Source organism: Juglans microcarpa x Juglans regia, chromosome 4D (genome assembly GCF_004785595.1).
Source record: "Juglans microcarpa x Juglans regia isolate MS1-56 chromosome 4D, Jm3101_v1.0, whole genome shotgun sequence".
In the NCBI taxonomy this organism is placed as follows: Eukaryota; Viridiplantae; Streptophyta; class Magnoliopsida; order Fagales; family Juglandaceae; genus Juglans; species Juglans microcarpa x Juglans regia.
In genome coordinates this window covers 11,329,749-11,344,504 of record NC_054600.1, presented here as the reverse complement: position 1 = coordinate 11,344,504, position 14,756 = coordinate 11,329,749, and the positions used below count along the sequence as shown (strand labels likewise).

General features: G+C 37.5%; 1 protein-coding gene across 1 annotated transcript; it reads right to left on the bottom strand.

Annotated features, from left to right (window-relative positions):
* Positions 1 to 9,643, bottom strand: LOC121260712 (probable prefoldin subunit 4). The gene is made up of 3 exons (XM_041162698.1): positions 9,505 to 9,643; positions 9,258 to 9,368; positions 1 to 501 (listed from the first exon to the last, which is right to left on the bottom strand). The coding sequence occupies exons 1-3, from the start codon at positions 9,511 to 9,513 to the stop codon at positions 241 to 243; spliced, it is 381 nt and encodes a 126-aa protein (XP_041018632.1). The 5' UTR covers positions 9,514 to 9,643; the 3' UTR covers positions 1 to 240.
* Between the last annotated feature and the right edge of the window lie 5,113 nt (positions 9,644 to 14,756).

The window sequence follows — 14,756 nt, the reverse complement described above, 5'->3', positions numbered from 1 at the left end:
TAAAACAGAATAAAGACTTCTTTGAAACAGAACGAGTTTAAAAGTACTTAACCAGAAAACAGAAACCAATTCATGACATATGCCAACAAGACTGATGAACATCCACTTATAAATTCTACCGTCTAACGACAATGGTGAAGTAACTGCAATATCCAAACCTATCAGAATCTGCAGGAAGTCAAGTAATCATATCATCGGAGCATAACTAACGAAATTATACAAAAGTTACAACTCACCCTATCAATCCTCCTCTAGATTGATGGAGTCCTTGAACTTCCCATACAAAATCTTTTTCAATTCGGTCATCTGTGCAAGAACGGAATCCTTCTCTGCCTCAAGTTTTTCCAAGTTCTGGCCTGTCACCTCTTTCATCTGTTCTATCCTGCCTTCCACTTCTTCCTTCGGCACATGGGCAAAGACTTCACCTATTTGGAACCGAATCACCTCCTCATCAGTGAGAATCAATTCGTTGCTAGCATCCTCCAAATTATCATTTGTTTCCTGAGGGAAAGAGATCATTTAGTTCGAAGAGGCAAATAATTAAACGAACAGGAAATATCTCTTCAGCTTCATATAAATATACATTTTCACTGTCATATTGCATTCGGCAAATAAAAGATTTCATGCTTTAATGAGCTTTAAAGCAGACAAAGATAAGTTGACAAAAAAAAAAGACTGGAAAATTCAAGGTTAACCATGCGACTGATCTACTTTGCATCTATAGTAAAGTGATTTCTCTCTACTCTTTATCTTGTAAACATATTGTTCCAGTTTTCTGTTGACACCTCGTTTTTATGATACAATGGGAAATCCCTTGATGCATGATATCCAACTACTAAACTAGTAAACATTTGTGGTTTCAACTGAAAGGACTTTATTGCCATATTACTTTGGAATGGTTTGTTTGGTATGATTATATCTTGGAGACCCTAATTAAGGGGATGTTTGGAAACAATTTCCATTTCATCTCTCTCATTTCCTTCCCAAACATCATTCAAACACAAACACTTTCAAACTACTCATTAAAACTTTTTCAAATTAATCATTACAATTTTTCCAAATTTTCAAACGAAAAACAAAAAACAATTCAACTTTTTCAAATCTCAAAACAAAAATAATACTAAAAAAATTATATTATAACAATATTTTAACTTTATAATACTTTTTATTCCACTTTTTCTCTCTCCTTTCCCAAAACTCAATAAATACTTAACTCAAACCATCTCACTACTATTCATAAACCATCTTACTACTATTCACAAAATTCTTATTTCATCTCACCTATTTATAACCTTTGTAGACAGTCATGGAGGGAAAATACTTCACATTGTTTATTCATTGATGTACAACAATATATATATATATATGTATACACACACACACACACACTACATACAATTGACAATTACCCTCACAAGTTACACTTATTACAACCATGTCCTCTAACACTCCCCCTCAAGCTAGCTAGGGCATATATATCATATAAACCTAGCTTGAAACAAATAAGCTTTAATCAACTCCAACACAACGACTTAGTAAACATATATGCGAGTTGATCAGCAAACTTAACAAAAGGTGTAGAAATGTCACCACTTAGTATCTTATCTCAAATGAAGTGACAATAAATCTCTATGTAATTAGTCATCTCATGGAACACATGATTAGAGGAAATATGCACTGCAGCTTGATTATCACAAAATAACTTAAGAGGGACAAGAGTTGGAAACCCAATCTCTTGAAGGAAGTATTGCAACCATGTCAGCTCACTAGTAGTGTGAGCCATTGCCCTGTATTCAGCTTCTTCACTAGACCGAGCTATTATTGCTTGTTTCTTACTCTTTCATGTAACCAAAGTACCTCCCACAAAGGTATAATTTCCAGTAGTAGATCTTCTATTTGAATGGGAACCTACCCAATCAGCATCTGAAAAGACTTCAACCCTAAGGTGTCCATTTGGTTGATACAGCAATCCAAGGCCAGGAGCTCGCTTAAGATAACAAAGAATATGAATTACAACATCTCAATGTGAGACCCTAGGCATTTGTAAAAGTTGACTTAGTAAGCTCACTGCATAAGAGATGTCCGATCTAGTGATGGTGAGATAATTCAATTTCCCAACAAGTCTTTGATACTTACCTAGATCTCCAAACAACTCCCATTCCCCTTTCAATAATTTACGATTTGGGTCCATAGAGATGTCAATAGGTGAGTGTGAAGGAGAAAGTGTAAAAGTAGGTAATGGTAGAGGATCACACTCAACACTCGAAGGTATGTTCGAGAAATAGGGTATGGACTCAAAGAAGGTAACATCAGCACTTGTGAAGTAGCGTCTACGAACAGGACTATAACAACGATATCCTTTTTGAGTTCGGGAATAACCAACAAAAAAACACTTGGTAGAACGTGGATCAAGCTTATCAAAACCTGGGCCAAGGTTATGAACATAGCAAATGCACCCAAAGATTTTTGGAGGAAGTGAAAATGGTGAAGATGAAGGAAACAAGATGGAGAAGAGCGAGGAACCATCGAGAATTGATGAAGGCATACGGTTAATAAGATGACAAGTAGTAAGAACAGCATCACTCCAAAATCGTTTAGAAACATGCATGTGTAATAAAAGTACTCGGATTACATATAATATATGACAATTTTTGCGATCAGCCACCCCATTCTATTGGGGTGTATAAGAACATGAAATTTGATGAACAATTCTTTTATTACTTTAGTAGCAAAGACAATAGATTGATATTCTCTAGCATTATTAGAATGCAAAACTTGAAACTTTTTGTTAAATTGGGTTTTAATTTCTTTAAAAAAAACTTTGAATATGGAAAAAAGTTCAGATCTTGGCTTCATCAGAAACACCCATGTCACACGAGAGTAGTCATCAATAATGTGACAAAATACTGAAACTTGTTTGATTCAATGTTGATTGGTCCCCATATATCAGAGTGAACCAATTTAAAAGGATTCGATGCTCGTTTATCAACTCAAGGTACGAAAGACAAGATGATGTTTTACTAAGTTGACATGCTTCACAAGAAAAGGGAGACACATTTCCTAGATTTCTAACTTGATGCTTCAAAAGGGAAAGAGAAGGGTGACCAAGGCGACAGTGCCATTCATAAGCAGATGATTAGGAGGATGTAAGGGCTTGAGTGGGTGACTGTTTAACATCAAGATAATACAGACCACCAGCTTCATGCCCCGTACCAATCTTGTTTCCCGTCTTCAGATCCTGAAAGACCTGAAAGATGAAGCTCGTGTGCGACCCAAAAGCTTATCATACTCATCCTTTGATATACTAATCATATATTGGCAAATGACCAGATTAGCGGATCCAGATGTCTACCATGTAGATCCCAACAATAGTCCACCGAGTGGTTAGTGCGACCACAATGGGTGCACTTACGAGATTCTCAACCTCGAGTGCGATTACCTTTGGCATCACATCCCCCATATGAACCTCTACCACCCTGGCCTCCACGCCCACCAGGAGCAATATAAGAGGCAACCAACCACATCATGTAACTATGAGTCAAATTTAGTTCTCATGGATGTAGAAAAAGTATCACAATTGAACTTGGAGACAGAACTCCACACAGGATATGAGAAAAACCACAATTCAACTTGAAAATCCGAGAAACACAATCTAGAAATATAGAAACTCATTCAAAGTATCCGAAAAACAACCTGAATAACAAATTCTCGGCCCTATATCGTTTAGAATTACACTGTATCGGCATGTATCGACTTTGAATTGCACTGTTTCGACCTGTATCGGCTCTGAACCGGCCGGTATCGGCTCGAAACCTACCTATATCGGGTATGTATCGGCTCAGAACCAGCCGATATTGGTCTGTATCGGGTTTGAACCGAGTATTGACCAAAACCAACTTCAACCTAAACTTAAAACCGGATTAGATTATCCTAAACGAGAATAAGTGGTCTGGGAATTACTTTATCCTCATTACCAAATAGGCGTTATTCCGGATAGGAACAAGCTCTTATTCCAGGTTGGGGTTATTTGCACTTGAGGATGAGATCGCTTATCCCTGCAACCAAAGACTCTGTCCCTTCGACATTGCCAGCGACAGGTAGCACCTCCGACGGCCACTGACAATGGGGAACACACCAAGATGCATAGACAACGACGTCGAACTCACCCCTAGTGTCCAGTACCGGAGATGAAGCCAGAAAATTGACGGAAACACCTTGAACCTCCTACTGCTGTCGATGACGAAAAGAGAAGCCATCAGGATGCTTAGCAAACGACAATGACCTTGGATCCAACAGCAGAAGCCACTGTTGGGCTTAGACCCAATGACAAAATTGAGATCGAACACCAAAAATTACTCCAATTGAACATACTCCGATCGAACACCACAAACTACTCCGGCGAGCTCAAACGACGGTGGCTCTGATACCATGTAGACAGTCATGGAGGGAAAATACCTCACATTGTTTATTCATTGATGTACTACAATATATATATACTACATACAATTGACGATTATACCCTCACAAGTTACACTTATTACAACCATGTCCTCTAACATATAGAGGGCTCTTTTACTATGTTTTGAGCTTTTTTTTTCCCTATTTTGTTTTGGTAGTTTATATCTTAGTTCAAGAGTTTTTCAAGTTACTTTCCTGTTTTACCAAGGAATCCTGGTCCATGCATGAAGAAGCTTGGAAGTAGCCTATATAATACAAGGCAATAATGAAATCTAATATATGGAGAATGACTTCAATAAAATCCCATCAGTTTTTCTCAAAGACTTAAGGGTTTGATTGTGTACTCCTTCCTATGAGTGATTTTGCTTAGGAAACTTAAAAGTGATTGTCTAGGCTGTGTTGCCCTTTCAATTTTGTTTCAACAGCCTACTGCCAGAAAATTCATGGTTTCTAATTCAGTAACATTGGAGGCATCAAATCAAAATTTGTTCATACTAATTAACTAAAAAACACTTTTACATAGAATTGCAACCAAGATTCCATCAAGAAATGTAACTATAGTGCTGAATTCCAAAGCCTCATGCATTGGAGTTGGTATCAGAGCCCCCTAGCTTCTGTCCTGCATCACTAGGATTAGAAACTTTTAGCAATATTAATAGATTCCTTTGTGCTAGTTACTGAACCATCACTGTATTACATAAATGCAAAAGTAATCTTGCATAGAGAGAGAGTACTTTTCTATTATGTGCTTTTCTTGTACAATAACCGTTTTTTTTCATAGTCCTGCATCACTTGGATTACAATAATAAAATAGGACAAGGAATTGCACCATTGCAGACATTTGAAACAACTAAACAATTTGGAATCAAGTCGATCTTGTTCAAAGACCTAAAACTTACACAACCCACTAGCACATTCAGTGACTTCCAAATTGGCCTTATTTATTTAGTTATTTATTTGATCATAAGAATAGGCAAAAGCCCAAGTATACGGGACATATACAAGAGCATCACCTATGCATGCTAGTTTAGTGATGCAAGAAATTCATGCCATTAAAATCAGCTACAATCAACCATTGGAGTGAAGTATTAAGAAAAAAATTCTAAGCTCATCCATTGACTGCTCTCAATCTTTGAAGCTTCTTTTGTTCCTCTTCCTCCAAATACACCACCATAAACATATTGGGACCATCTTCCATATTGTTGCAATCTGAGAGTTTCCCTCCAATTTGGTCTTATTAATAGAAATATACTATTTAAAGTTAATAAATTAGTTCAAGATATTGAAATTATCACTCATAATTCTGGCTCATCTTCTAATATGTATCCAGAATGAAAATACTTCACAAGATGCTCATGAATCAAGTCGAATTCTCTCTAGCATCTTTTTTTTATTTCCCTTGATAAGTAGTTGTAGATTTTGTTATAAAGAACTCAAAAGGGATAGCCCGAATACACAGAAAGTATAGAAAATGAAATTTTGAACCTGAGTATTCAAAAAGCATGCCTAGAATTCTCTGATGCATCTTATAGGGTATGCTTAGAAATTGTAAGTTTTCTAGATTGTGGGGATATTCAGGATTGCAAATGATAACTTGAGTTTGAAATTGTGTGGCTAAAATCAGAAGGCTTTTTGGAAGAAATCAAGTAGTGGTGGGACTCAAAACGTTTTCAAGGTTCTCCAAGTAATATTTTCGTGAGAAAAAAAAAACGTTAAAACATGATATGGAAGTTTGGAATGAGGTATTTGGGGATATTGGAAAATAGCAGACTTCTTTTTAAGAGTTGAAAGGCCTCAATGTGATTGAGGAAGATTGACCATTGTATGGTGAAGAGATTAAATGAGACGCTTATAAGTGACCTGCAAAAGGACAACCCTTATCGAGGAGATATGTTGGAGACAAAAGTCCATGGGTTGGTGGCTTTAAGAGGGGGATAAATGTACTAAGTCCTTCATCAGCTGGCCCATTCAAATAGAAGAAATAATACCATTGATTCCATATTTATACACTGAACAACTTAGTTGGGATCTATGTTGGAAACATTACCCACCAAACAATTCTCTTGAGGGAGGAGGCCCTTCTGTTAAAAAGACCCTTTGGAGTGAGCAAGGTGTGGGAGGTAGTGAGAACCCTCAGTGGAGATAAGGCATTAGGCTCAGATGGCTATTAGACAGGATTTTTCAAAACCTATAGGGATGTACTAAAAGAAAAGGTAATGAAGGTGTTCCATGAGTTTCACTCGAAAGGCATCTTTGAGAAGAACCTTAATGCTACTTTCATTGATCTTATTCCAAAGAAGCAAGAAGCAGTTGATATTAAGGATTTTAGGCCTATTAGCTTAGTGGGTAGTGTTTCTAAAACCGGGCTAAGGTAATAATGTTAGGATTGCGCCTCCCTCTCTCCCTTTATGATGGCTATTTCCGGTGCTATTGACTAAAAATAATTACGTCTCCTTTTTCTTCGGTTGACTAGTCATTCGATCATTTTCTCCCTTACTTTTGCTCCTCCATTAGTCCTTTTCATTCATTTTTTCTTTTCTATTAGCACAGTGGGAAGAATGGGTGTTGTGAGGAAGTTATTTGTAGATACGAAGGTATCTAAATTCATATCGGAAGGTGCTGGCATCGTTCGTTTTGTAGAAAGAAGCAGAAAGGTGGCGAAGGAGGTCATCATGCGTAGAGTCACAGCAAGTTGGCTCGCACACATGGTGGTGGCTTGTGCGGCATTCTTGGCTAGTGGTAAGTTTCATAAAACCTTTAGAGATGAGAACCATGCATTTTTGGCCCAAAGGTGCTCCAATGAGTACGATCATTACTTGGTGTTGAGGTGATGGAGCAAGAAGAGGGTTCAAAGCTATACTAGCAGCTGTGAAAGGGAAGGGGTGGTTGAGCTTTGCAGAACTTCTCAAAGGTTTGCTGAGAAACTCTGTTTTAGGTGTCCAAAATAGAGGATCCACTATTGCTAGTGCCCGCAGCAGAGGGACGATCAGGATACATAATGGCATGAGTTAAAATGACAGAGGAAGGAATTAACCTAGCCCAAAGAAATGTGGTGGGTCAAGAATGGTGTCGGGCAATCTTCTCCAAAAGCAGGTTCTTCTTGGGGGCCAATGATTGGCGATTTTACTATGTAGGTCTCCCAAAAAAGTGTGCCAACTAATAAGGAGGCTCCAGAACATGGTGTTGTCGTAGGGACCCACCCCAACAAGGAGATTGTAGGGCAAACGTCAAGAGGCAGTGTGGCAGGCTCAGTAGGTCCTCATACAAACTTGTTGGCAATGGCACAGTCTTCATCCCAGGTCACATAGAAAGAAGCACCGACAATTAAGTCTATTAGAAGATGCGACACTTCTGGGATCCATATCGATAAGGAAGTTTGTAGGGGTGGTGATAGTGGACAGTGTATTGGGTTTAATGGGGCCTCATCCAAACTCCCCCGTATCTTTGCAAGCTTTAGTGGTAATGTGTGAAAGGTGTCCTCGTCTCCTCAATCACTGGTAATGTGTGAAAGGTCAGATAACTTGGAGCTAGTAGATGGGCAAGTAGATTGGGTTGGCCAGACATTGCAGTTTGAGGATGGGCTGGATGGAAAAGGGAATTTCCATTGGTGCCTTAGGAAGGAGAACTATTTGGGGCAAGTGATCAAGGTGACTAAGGATGTTGTTTCTCCAACTACTTTCCCTCTGAGCCATAGCACAACAATTGGATACTACAAAAGGCGAGGGAGATACAACAATGTGTGGGGACCTCATGCGAAGGATTTGAGGACTAGTTCACTACTTTACTTACCGCTATAGAAGAGGGGTCATCTCCAAACAACCAAGTCGGGACCAAGGAACAAGGAATTAAAGTGGTTTCCTTGGTCTATTTATTATGATGCAAAGGAAAGGCATTCAAGCTGAGGTAGGACCAAAGTGATGGTGGCATCAATAGCTTATGAAGCCTAAAATTAATAACTTGGAATGTCAGGGAGCTAAATGAGGCTAATAAGTGCCTTTGGACAAAATGGAATTGTATGCTTGGAGCGTGACTTCAAAGGATACACATACGCACAAGAAAAAGGCTGTTAGCTTGTCCTTAGCTTCCTTGGTTTTAGACTTTCCCAAATGTCCTCTTTAATATCTTCTTTTCACCATATTTTCACATTGTGTCCTGTTTCTATTAGGGCTTAATTCAAGCATTACTAAAAATACATTTCTACACCTACTATGTTTTGCTATTTATATTCAATTGATCCAAACAAACCCATTAAACAAAACCTAGAACTCACCTAATATTCAAATCGAGCTTAGCAACAAGTTTGACAAAACATACATTCAAATACAATCAATCCAAACAAACAATAATAAACTATTTAAATTAAAGAAAAAATTGGAGCCATGTTAATTCTAACTTCCAAAACCCACTATGATTAAATAAAAATCTAAATAACTCCCTAATCAGAAAGTAACAAAAATATTTACCAAGAAATGGAAGTTAACAACAGATGAAGTGAGAACCAAACTATATCCGTCGAGATTACGCCAAAATCAAAATGGAGTATAAGAATTTCTCAAAACCCATTTCAAATTATGAAAAAGATAGTAACTCACGACTCCATATAGCACCTGACAATATTTATTCAGGAAAAAGAAAGGAGGAAAAAGCATAAAACAAATAAATGCACATCAAGATGAATCCGAACTTCAATAAGAACCTCAAACAATACAACATTATCAGAAACCTTGTACACTAAAATAAATAAATAAACAAATAAAAACTCAATTTTAACTTTTCCAATATACTTGTATACAGTATACCTTGGCGATTTTGATCTCATCCTCGAGCTCGTGAAAGCGGTTATTTAATCTTCCAAACTTATTAATATTCTGCTGGTCTTCCCAAGTCACCTCCGTTTCGGAACCTCCACCCTTCGTGTCAGATTTCAAGCACGCAGAATGGATAAAAATAAAAAATAATAATAAAATAAATTCAAGTATAGAAGTAATGATCATACGAATGGAATTTTTGAGGATTTTTTTAGGGTTTCATATGGATTTTGATTACCTGCTGCATGTTTGTTTGATGGCAGAAGATTGGAGAAGCTCGGTGCAACCGCGATCTGCAGAGGACTCACTGGGCGGTGGTGAGTGTATTACCCCTGCGATACACATTACACCTACAATTTTTTTACCATTATTTTATTATTACTATTGATATTACTCGCTTGATTAGAATTAATTAAAATAGTAGTGAAATTAATTTATTAAAATAATTTAATAACAGTATTAAAATGTTTTGAGTTAAAATATTTTATTAGATTTTGATAAATAAGAGAAAAAATTTAAATAAAAAAATTATAAAGTTAAAATATTATTAAAATTTAATTTTTTATATTATTTTTGTTTTAAGATTTTAAAAAATTATATATTTTTTATATTTTGTTTAAAAATTTTAGAAAAATTATAATAATTAGATAAAAAAAATTAAAAATTTTAAATTGAAAGTGCTTCTATTTGAATGATATTTTAGAATAAAATTATAAGAACTTTTCAAGTAAAGGAATCAGGTCACTTTATTAGAAAATAATTTTAATTTTATATGATTACTTTTCATTTTAAATGGGATTGTAAAATAATTATAGAGTAATGGTAAGTTTTTCTTAGGAAAATGCTAGAGACTCTGCTTCTTGATCCAGTTTTCTCTTCCCGTTTGACGTGGTCCCTCCACGTTGTCTTGCTTTTAATTTTTTTTCCCACGTTGCTGAAACACATCCCCCTGGAGCTTGGTCTCCTTCTCCCCAGCCCCATCGCCCATCGAGTTCGCCCCCAACCCCACGAGTTCATTTCCCCTCCCCTCCCTTCCATCTCCGACCTCATCTCCGACCAGCACAAGGAAAATATTTTTTTTTCTCCTTCCACTTGGCATTCTTCTTCTTCCCAGCCCCATCGACTTTGCCGTCCCCTTCCCCAGCCCCAACAATGATACAAATCATTAAAGCAACAAAAAAAAAAAAAAAAAAGGAAGGAAGAAGAAACTTACTGCATAGGTCTGAAGATTGATGCTAATAAAATTGATATAACCAGAGAGAAATCTGGGGGGCGATGGGGCCGGGGAGATAGAGACGAAGCTTGGGGCGGGGGATGTGTTTAAAAAAAAATTAAATCACGTGTCAAACAAGAAGAGAAGGAGACCAAGTCGATGGGCTGGGAAGCAACGTGGGATTAAAAAAATTAAAAACTGTGCAACGTGTAGGGGCCACGTCAAACTGGAAGAGAAAACAGGATGAATGAGCGGGGTCCGTAGCATTATCCTTTTTCTTATCATGATTGGTCAGTTTCTTTGTTTGTTTTTCTTTCTTCAATTGGTACCAAGTATTTTGGACAAAGTAACTAATTGTAGGAATGTAGGAATCCTCGGACAAAGAGTTGTTTCTTCTATTTACTTATTTATAAAAAGGGTGCAACTCTCAAAAACAAGTCTAAAACACAAGTTTAACACATTCCAGTCATAAATAATAACCTCAACGATTTACCAATTTTTTAAGAGAAATGATAAATCTTGCATTAGAGCATGTATACAATTGGTGAAAAAAGTTTCCTTTTTTGAAAAATGCTATGCTAGGGTTGCTATTTTTCCTTTGCTTGCTAGGATTTTGCGTGGTTTGCATGGCTGCTATTGATGTCTTGCCGCCTCCGGCAGGTCAGCCTCAATTGTTCGCAGATCTCATATATGTTGTGCCGCAGCCATTGCTGGAGATAGATGTGCCTTTTCGTCCACTCAAAGTCATAGATGGGGAATTATGCTTCACATTTTTCGACAGAGGAGTTAAAGAGAACTACTAAACCTTTCCGTTTCTCCGTGTGCTCAAGTTCCTCCGGTAGAGGCCATCCTTAGATGCCGTGAGAGCCTTCATCCGTAGCCGATGGGGGCTGTCCAATATGCTGGTGGTTTCTTCCATGCAGCATCCAAGAAACGTCTTCATTCAGATGTCCTCCGAATCTGATTTCAACAAGGCCTTATCTAGGGAGTCCTGTGACGTGAATGAGGTTCTGTATAGACTATTTGCTTGGAAACCAGATTTTGATGAAGATTTCGAGCATCCTCGTGTATCGGTTTGGGTATTTCTTCCTAGGCTCCCACCCAATTTCTATCACTCGTCTGTGCTTAAGTTTCTTACATGCTGATAGGAAAGTATATTCTGCGGGATAATTCCACTACTTGTGTGACCAGAACAAACGGTGCATGGGTATGTCTTCAGATTGATTCATCTAAAGATCCTATTTCATATTTTTGGATAGGCAGACCTAGGATGCAAGGAAGTAGGAGGCATGAGATTATCTTTGAAACGCTGCCTCCATATTGTTCCTTTTGCAAATGCCAGGGACATAATGCTAGAACCTGTCGTAATGGTAGTGATCAAAAAAAGAAACTGAAAGGGGGCCAGGCTTGGGTTAAGAAAGGAGAAAAATCTGGGATTGAGGGATCACAGTTGTTGGAAACTGCGATGCCAGAAGTCGAGGGCACTATGTTGGCCACTACTGATATTGTAGTGCAAGAGGTTTTTGAGAATTCACCAGATTTTTTTATGCTGATAGAGTCATCCATGAACAAAAAAATGATGAAAATGGTTCAGGTTTGCTGGTTGCTCATGTCTCTGGAGCTCAACAAGAAGAGTTGTTGGGGTCTATGGCAATTCAAGTGTTGCAGGGTGTAGGAGGAGTTAATTTCTCTTCTGGGTCTGTAGGTAATGGATCTGATAATATATTGGTCCAGCGTGAGTTGCATGGGGTTGAATCGTTTGTGCAAGGTGATCAACGTGCGATATAGTCTATGGGCCAGCATGAAGCTCAAGTTGTTGCCATCGGGAAGAAAAGTCTGTGGGCCAGAGTGAGCAGTAGTTTGTGGGCCAAAGGGAGGAGCAGCTTGTGGGCCAGAGTGAGTTCCATGTCGTGGTGCATGTGGATCAGCGGGAGGATTGATTGGGCATGAGGCCCAATGTGATGCAATTGGGTTCAGTTTGATTACACCAGAGGATCAGACCGTGATTGCTGAGAATGTTAATAAAATGGAAATGCCAGATAATTCCCAATCTGAACCTGAATTAGAGAGAGATAGATTAAAGGAAGACATGCGAAATTATTATTGTATTGACTTGGAGGGCCCAAGCAATACAATTGATAAGTTTCAGAAAATGAGCTCTACTAGGGCAGTGATCCGCCTTTCCAAACTTAATCTATGATTAGTCCCATTATTTTTTGAAATATTAGAGGAGTTGGTACTTCTCAGTTGTGGTTGAGAAAAATCATAAAAAATTATAGGCCTAATATTTTAGCTTTGGTAGAGCTTTTTTGGCTGGAGGAAAAAGTTTCTAATTTTTTGGGTCGGTTCAGTTGTGAGTTCTTTATCACTAATGAAGTGCAAGGTGGAAAATTTTGGTTGTTGTGGAATTCAACTGTCATTTCAATGGTTGGCATGTTCTAATCAACACGTGATTGTGAGAGTTGAAGAGAACGAGCAAGTCTTACTTCGTACCATTGTATTTCTAAGTGTAATCAAATTGAGAGGAAAGCTCTTTGAGAGGATCTGGAGGCTACTGGTAGTGGCAACCTTCTATGGGTTATTTGCGGAGATTTCAATATTATTAAAGATGATTCAGAATGGAAAGGTGGTCATCCTGGCCTTTTGAAGGTATGGAAGATTTCAACTTGAAAATTGTGGTTTGATGGATATGTGCTTCAAAGGACCGAAGATGACTTGGTGCAATGGTCAAGGCAGATTGGCTCATAGCTGGGCAATGTTAGATAGATGTTTTATTGATTCTAATTTTCTTAATTATTTTTCTAATGTCTTTTTCCAGGTTTTGGCTTATACTACCTCTGATCATTCCCCGTTGGTGATCCAAATGGGTGAGGATCCTTTTAGGTATGGACCTAGTCCCTTTTGATTCCAGTTTATGTGAACTGATCATTTAGATTTTCTTTGTATTGTGGAAGGGGTGTGTAAGCAAGAGGGGCTTGGTATGGGCTTAGTAATTTATCTTTTAAATTGAAAAGGGTTAAGGTGGCACTTAAGGAGTGGAATCATCATGTTTTTAGTAGGACTAATATCATTATTAAAGAGTTAGAGCAACATATTGATAATTTAGAAAATCGTGTTCAAGTCTGTTTTAATGAAGAGACCATTTGGCATCTAAGTTGGAGTTATTAACCTAGATAGGTAGAGAGGACACTTGTCTTTCTCATATGACCAAGAAAAGTTGGCTTAAAGATAGGGATCAAAATTCTAAATTTTATCATACTTATCTGAATGCCAAGTATCATAAGCGGGTTAAAGACGTGTGCTTGGCTGATAGTACTATTTTAAATACACTTTTTGACATTCATAAGGCTGCAGTCGAATATTTTCAAAATTTCTTGAGTCATAGTAGCTGTCGTGAAGTGCCTAATTTAAGTGATTTGATTCATATGGTTATCTCCGATGAGGAGAATTGGGCTATTTGTAGGGCTACTTCTCTGGAGGAAGTTAATGACGCTCTTTTTAGTATTCCTATTGATAGCAGTCCTGAAACAGATGGTTTTGGTTCTGATTTCTTTAGAGTTTGTTCGGATATTGTTAAAGAGGACATTTTGGAAGCCATTGTTGATTTTTTTTAACAATCACTCGCTTCCCAGATTTTACACTTCTTTTATTGTCTTAATCCCTAAGGTGGATAAGCCTTCTGGTTTTGATAAGTTTAGGCCTATTAGTCTATGTTCGGTGATTTATAAGATTTGTGCTAAGATTATTGTGAGTCATATGACGAAATTGCTCTCTTAGATGATTTCTCAAGAGCAAGGGACATTTATTCCAGGTCGTAGTATATTTGAGAATATTAGTTTAACCCAGGAGATGGTCCACTCTATTAATAAAAGTTCTAATGGGGGAAATGTTTTGGTGATGCTTGATATGTTTAGCTTATGATAGAGTGGATTGGAATTTTTTATTACATGTCTTGGCTAATTTTGGTTTTTCTTCTCATGTTTGTGATCTTATTTAGTCGTGTATTTCCTCACCCTGGTATTCAATCATGATAAATGGTACCTCTTTGGGGTTCTTTAAAGGTGAGCGTGGTTTGAGACAAGGTGACCATCTTTCTCCTTATTTGTTCATCATTATGAAAGATATGCTGTCTCGCCTTTTCAAACAATATTTTGAGAATGGCAAAATTGGTCAGTTTACTCAAGCTAGATGTACCCCTCTTATTTTCCATCTTATGTATATTGATAATATTGTTATTTTTGCTAATGGTGTTAAGAGGTATTTGAGAAGTTTGATGA

Bases quoted from the DNA above. Each gene is read 5' to 3' on its own strand.
- LOC121260712 (XM_041162698.1), bottom strand. The intron at 502-9,257 runs GTATACTGTATA...TCTTTCCCTCAG, and splicing joins ATGAGATCAAAATCGCCAAG to GAAACAAATGATAATTTGGA.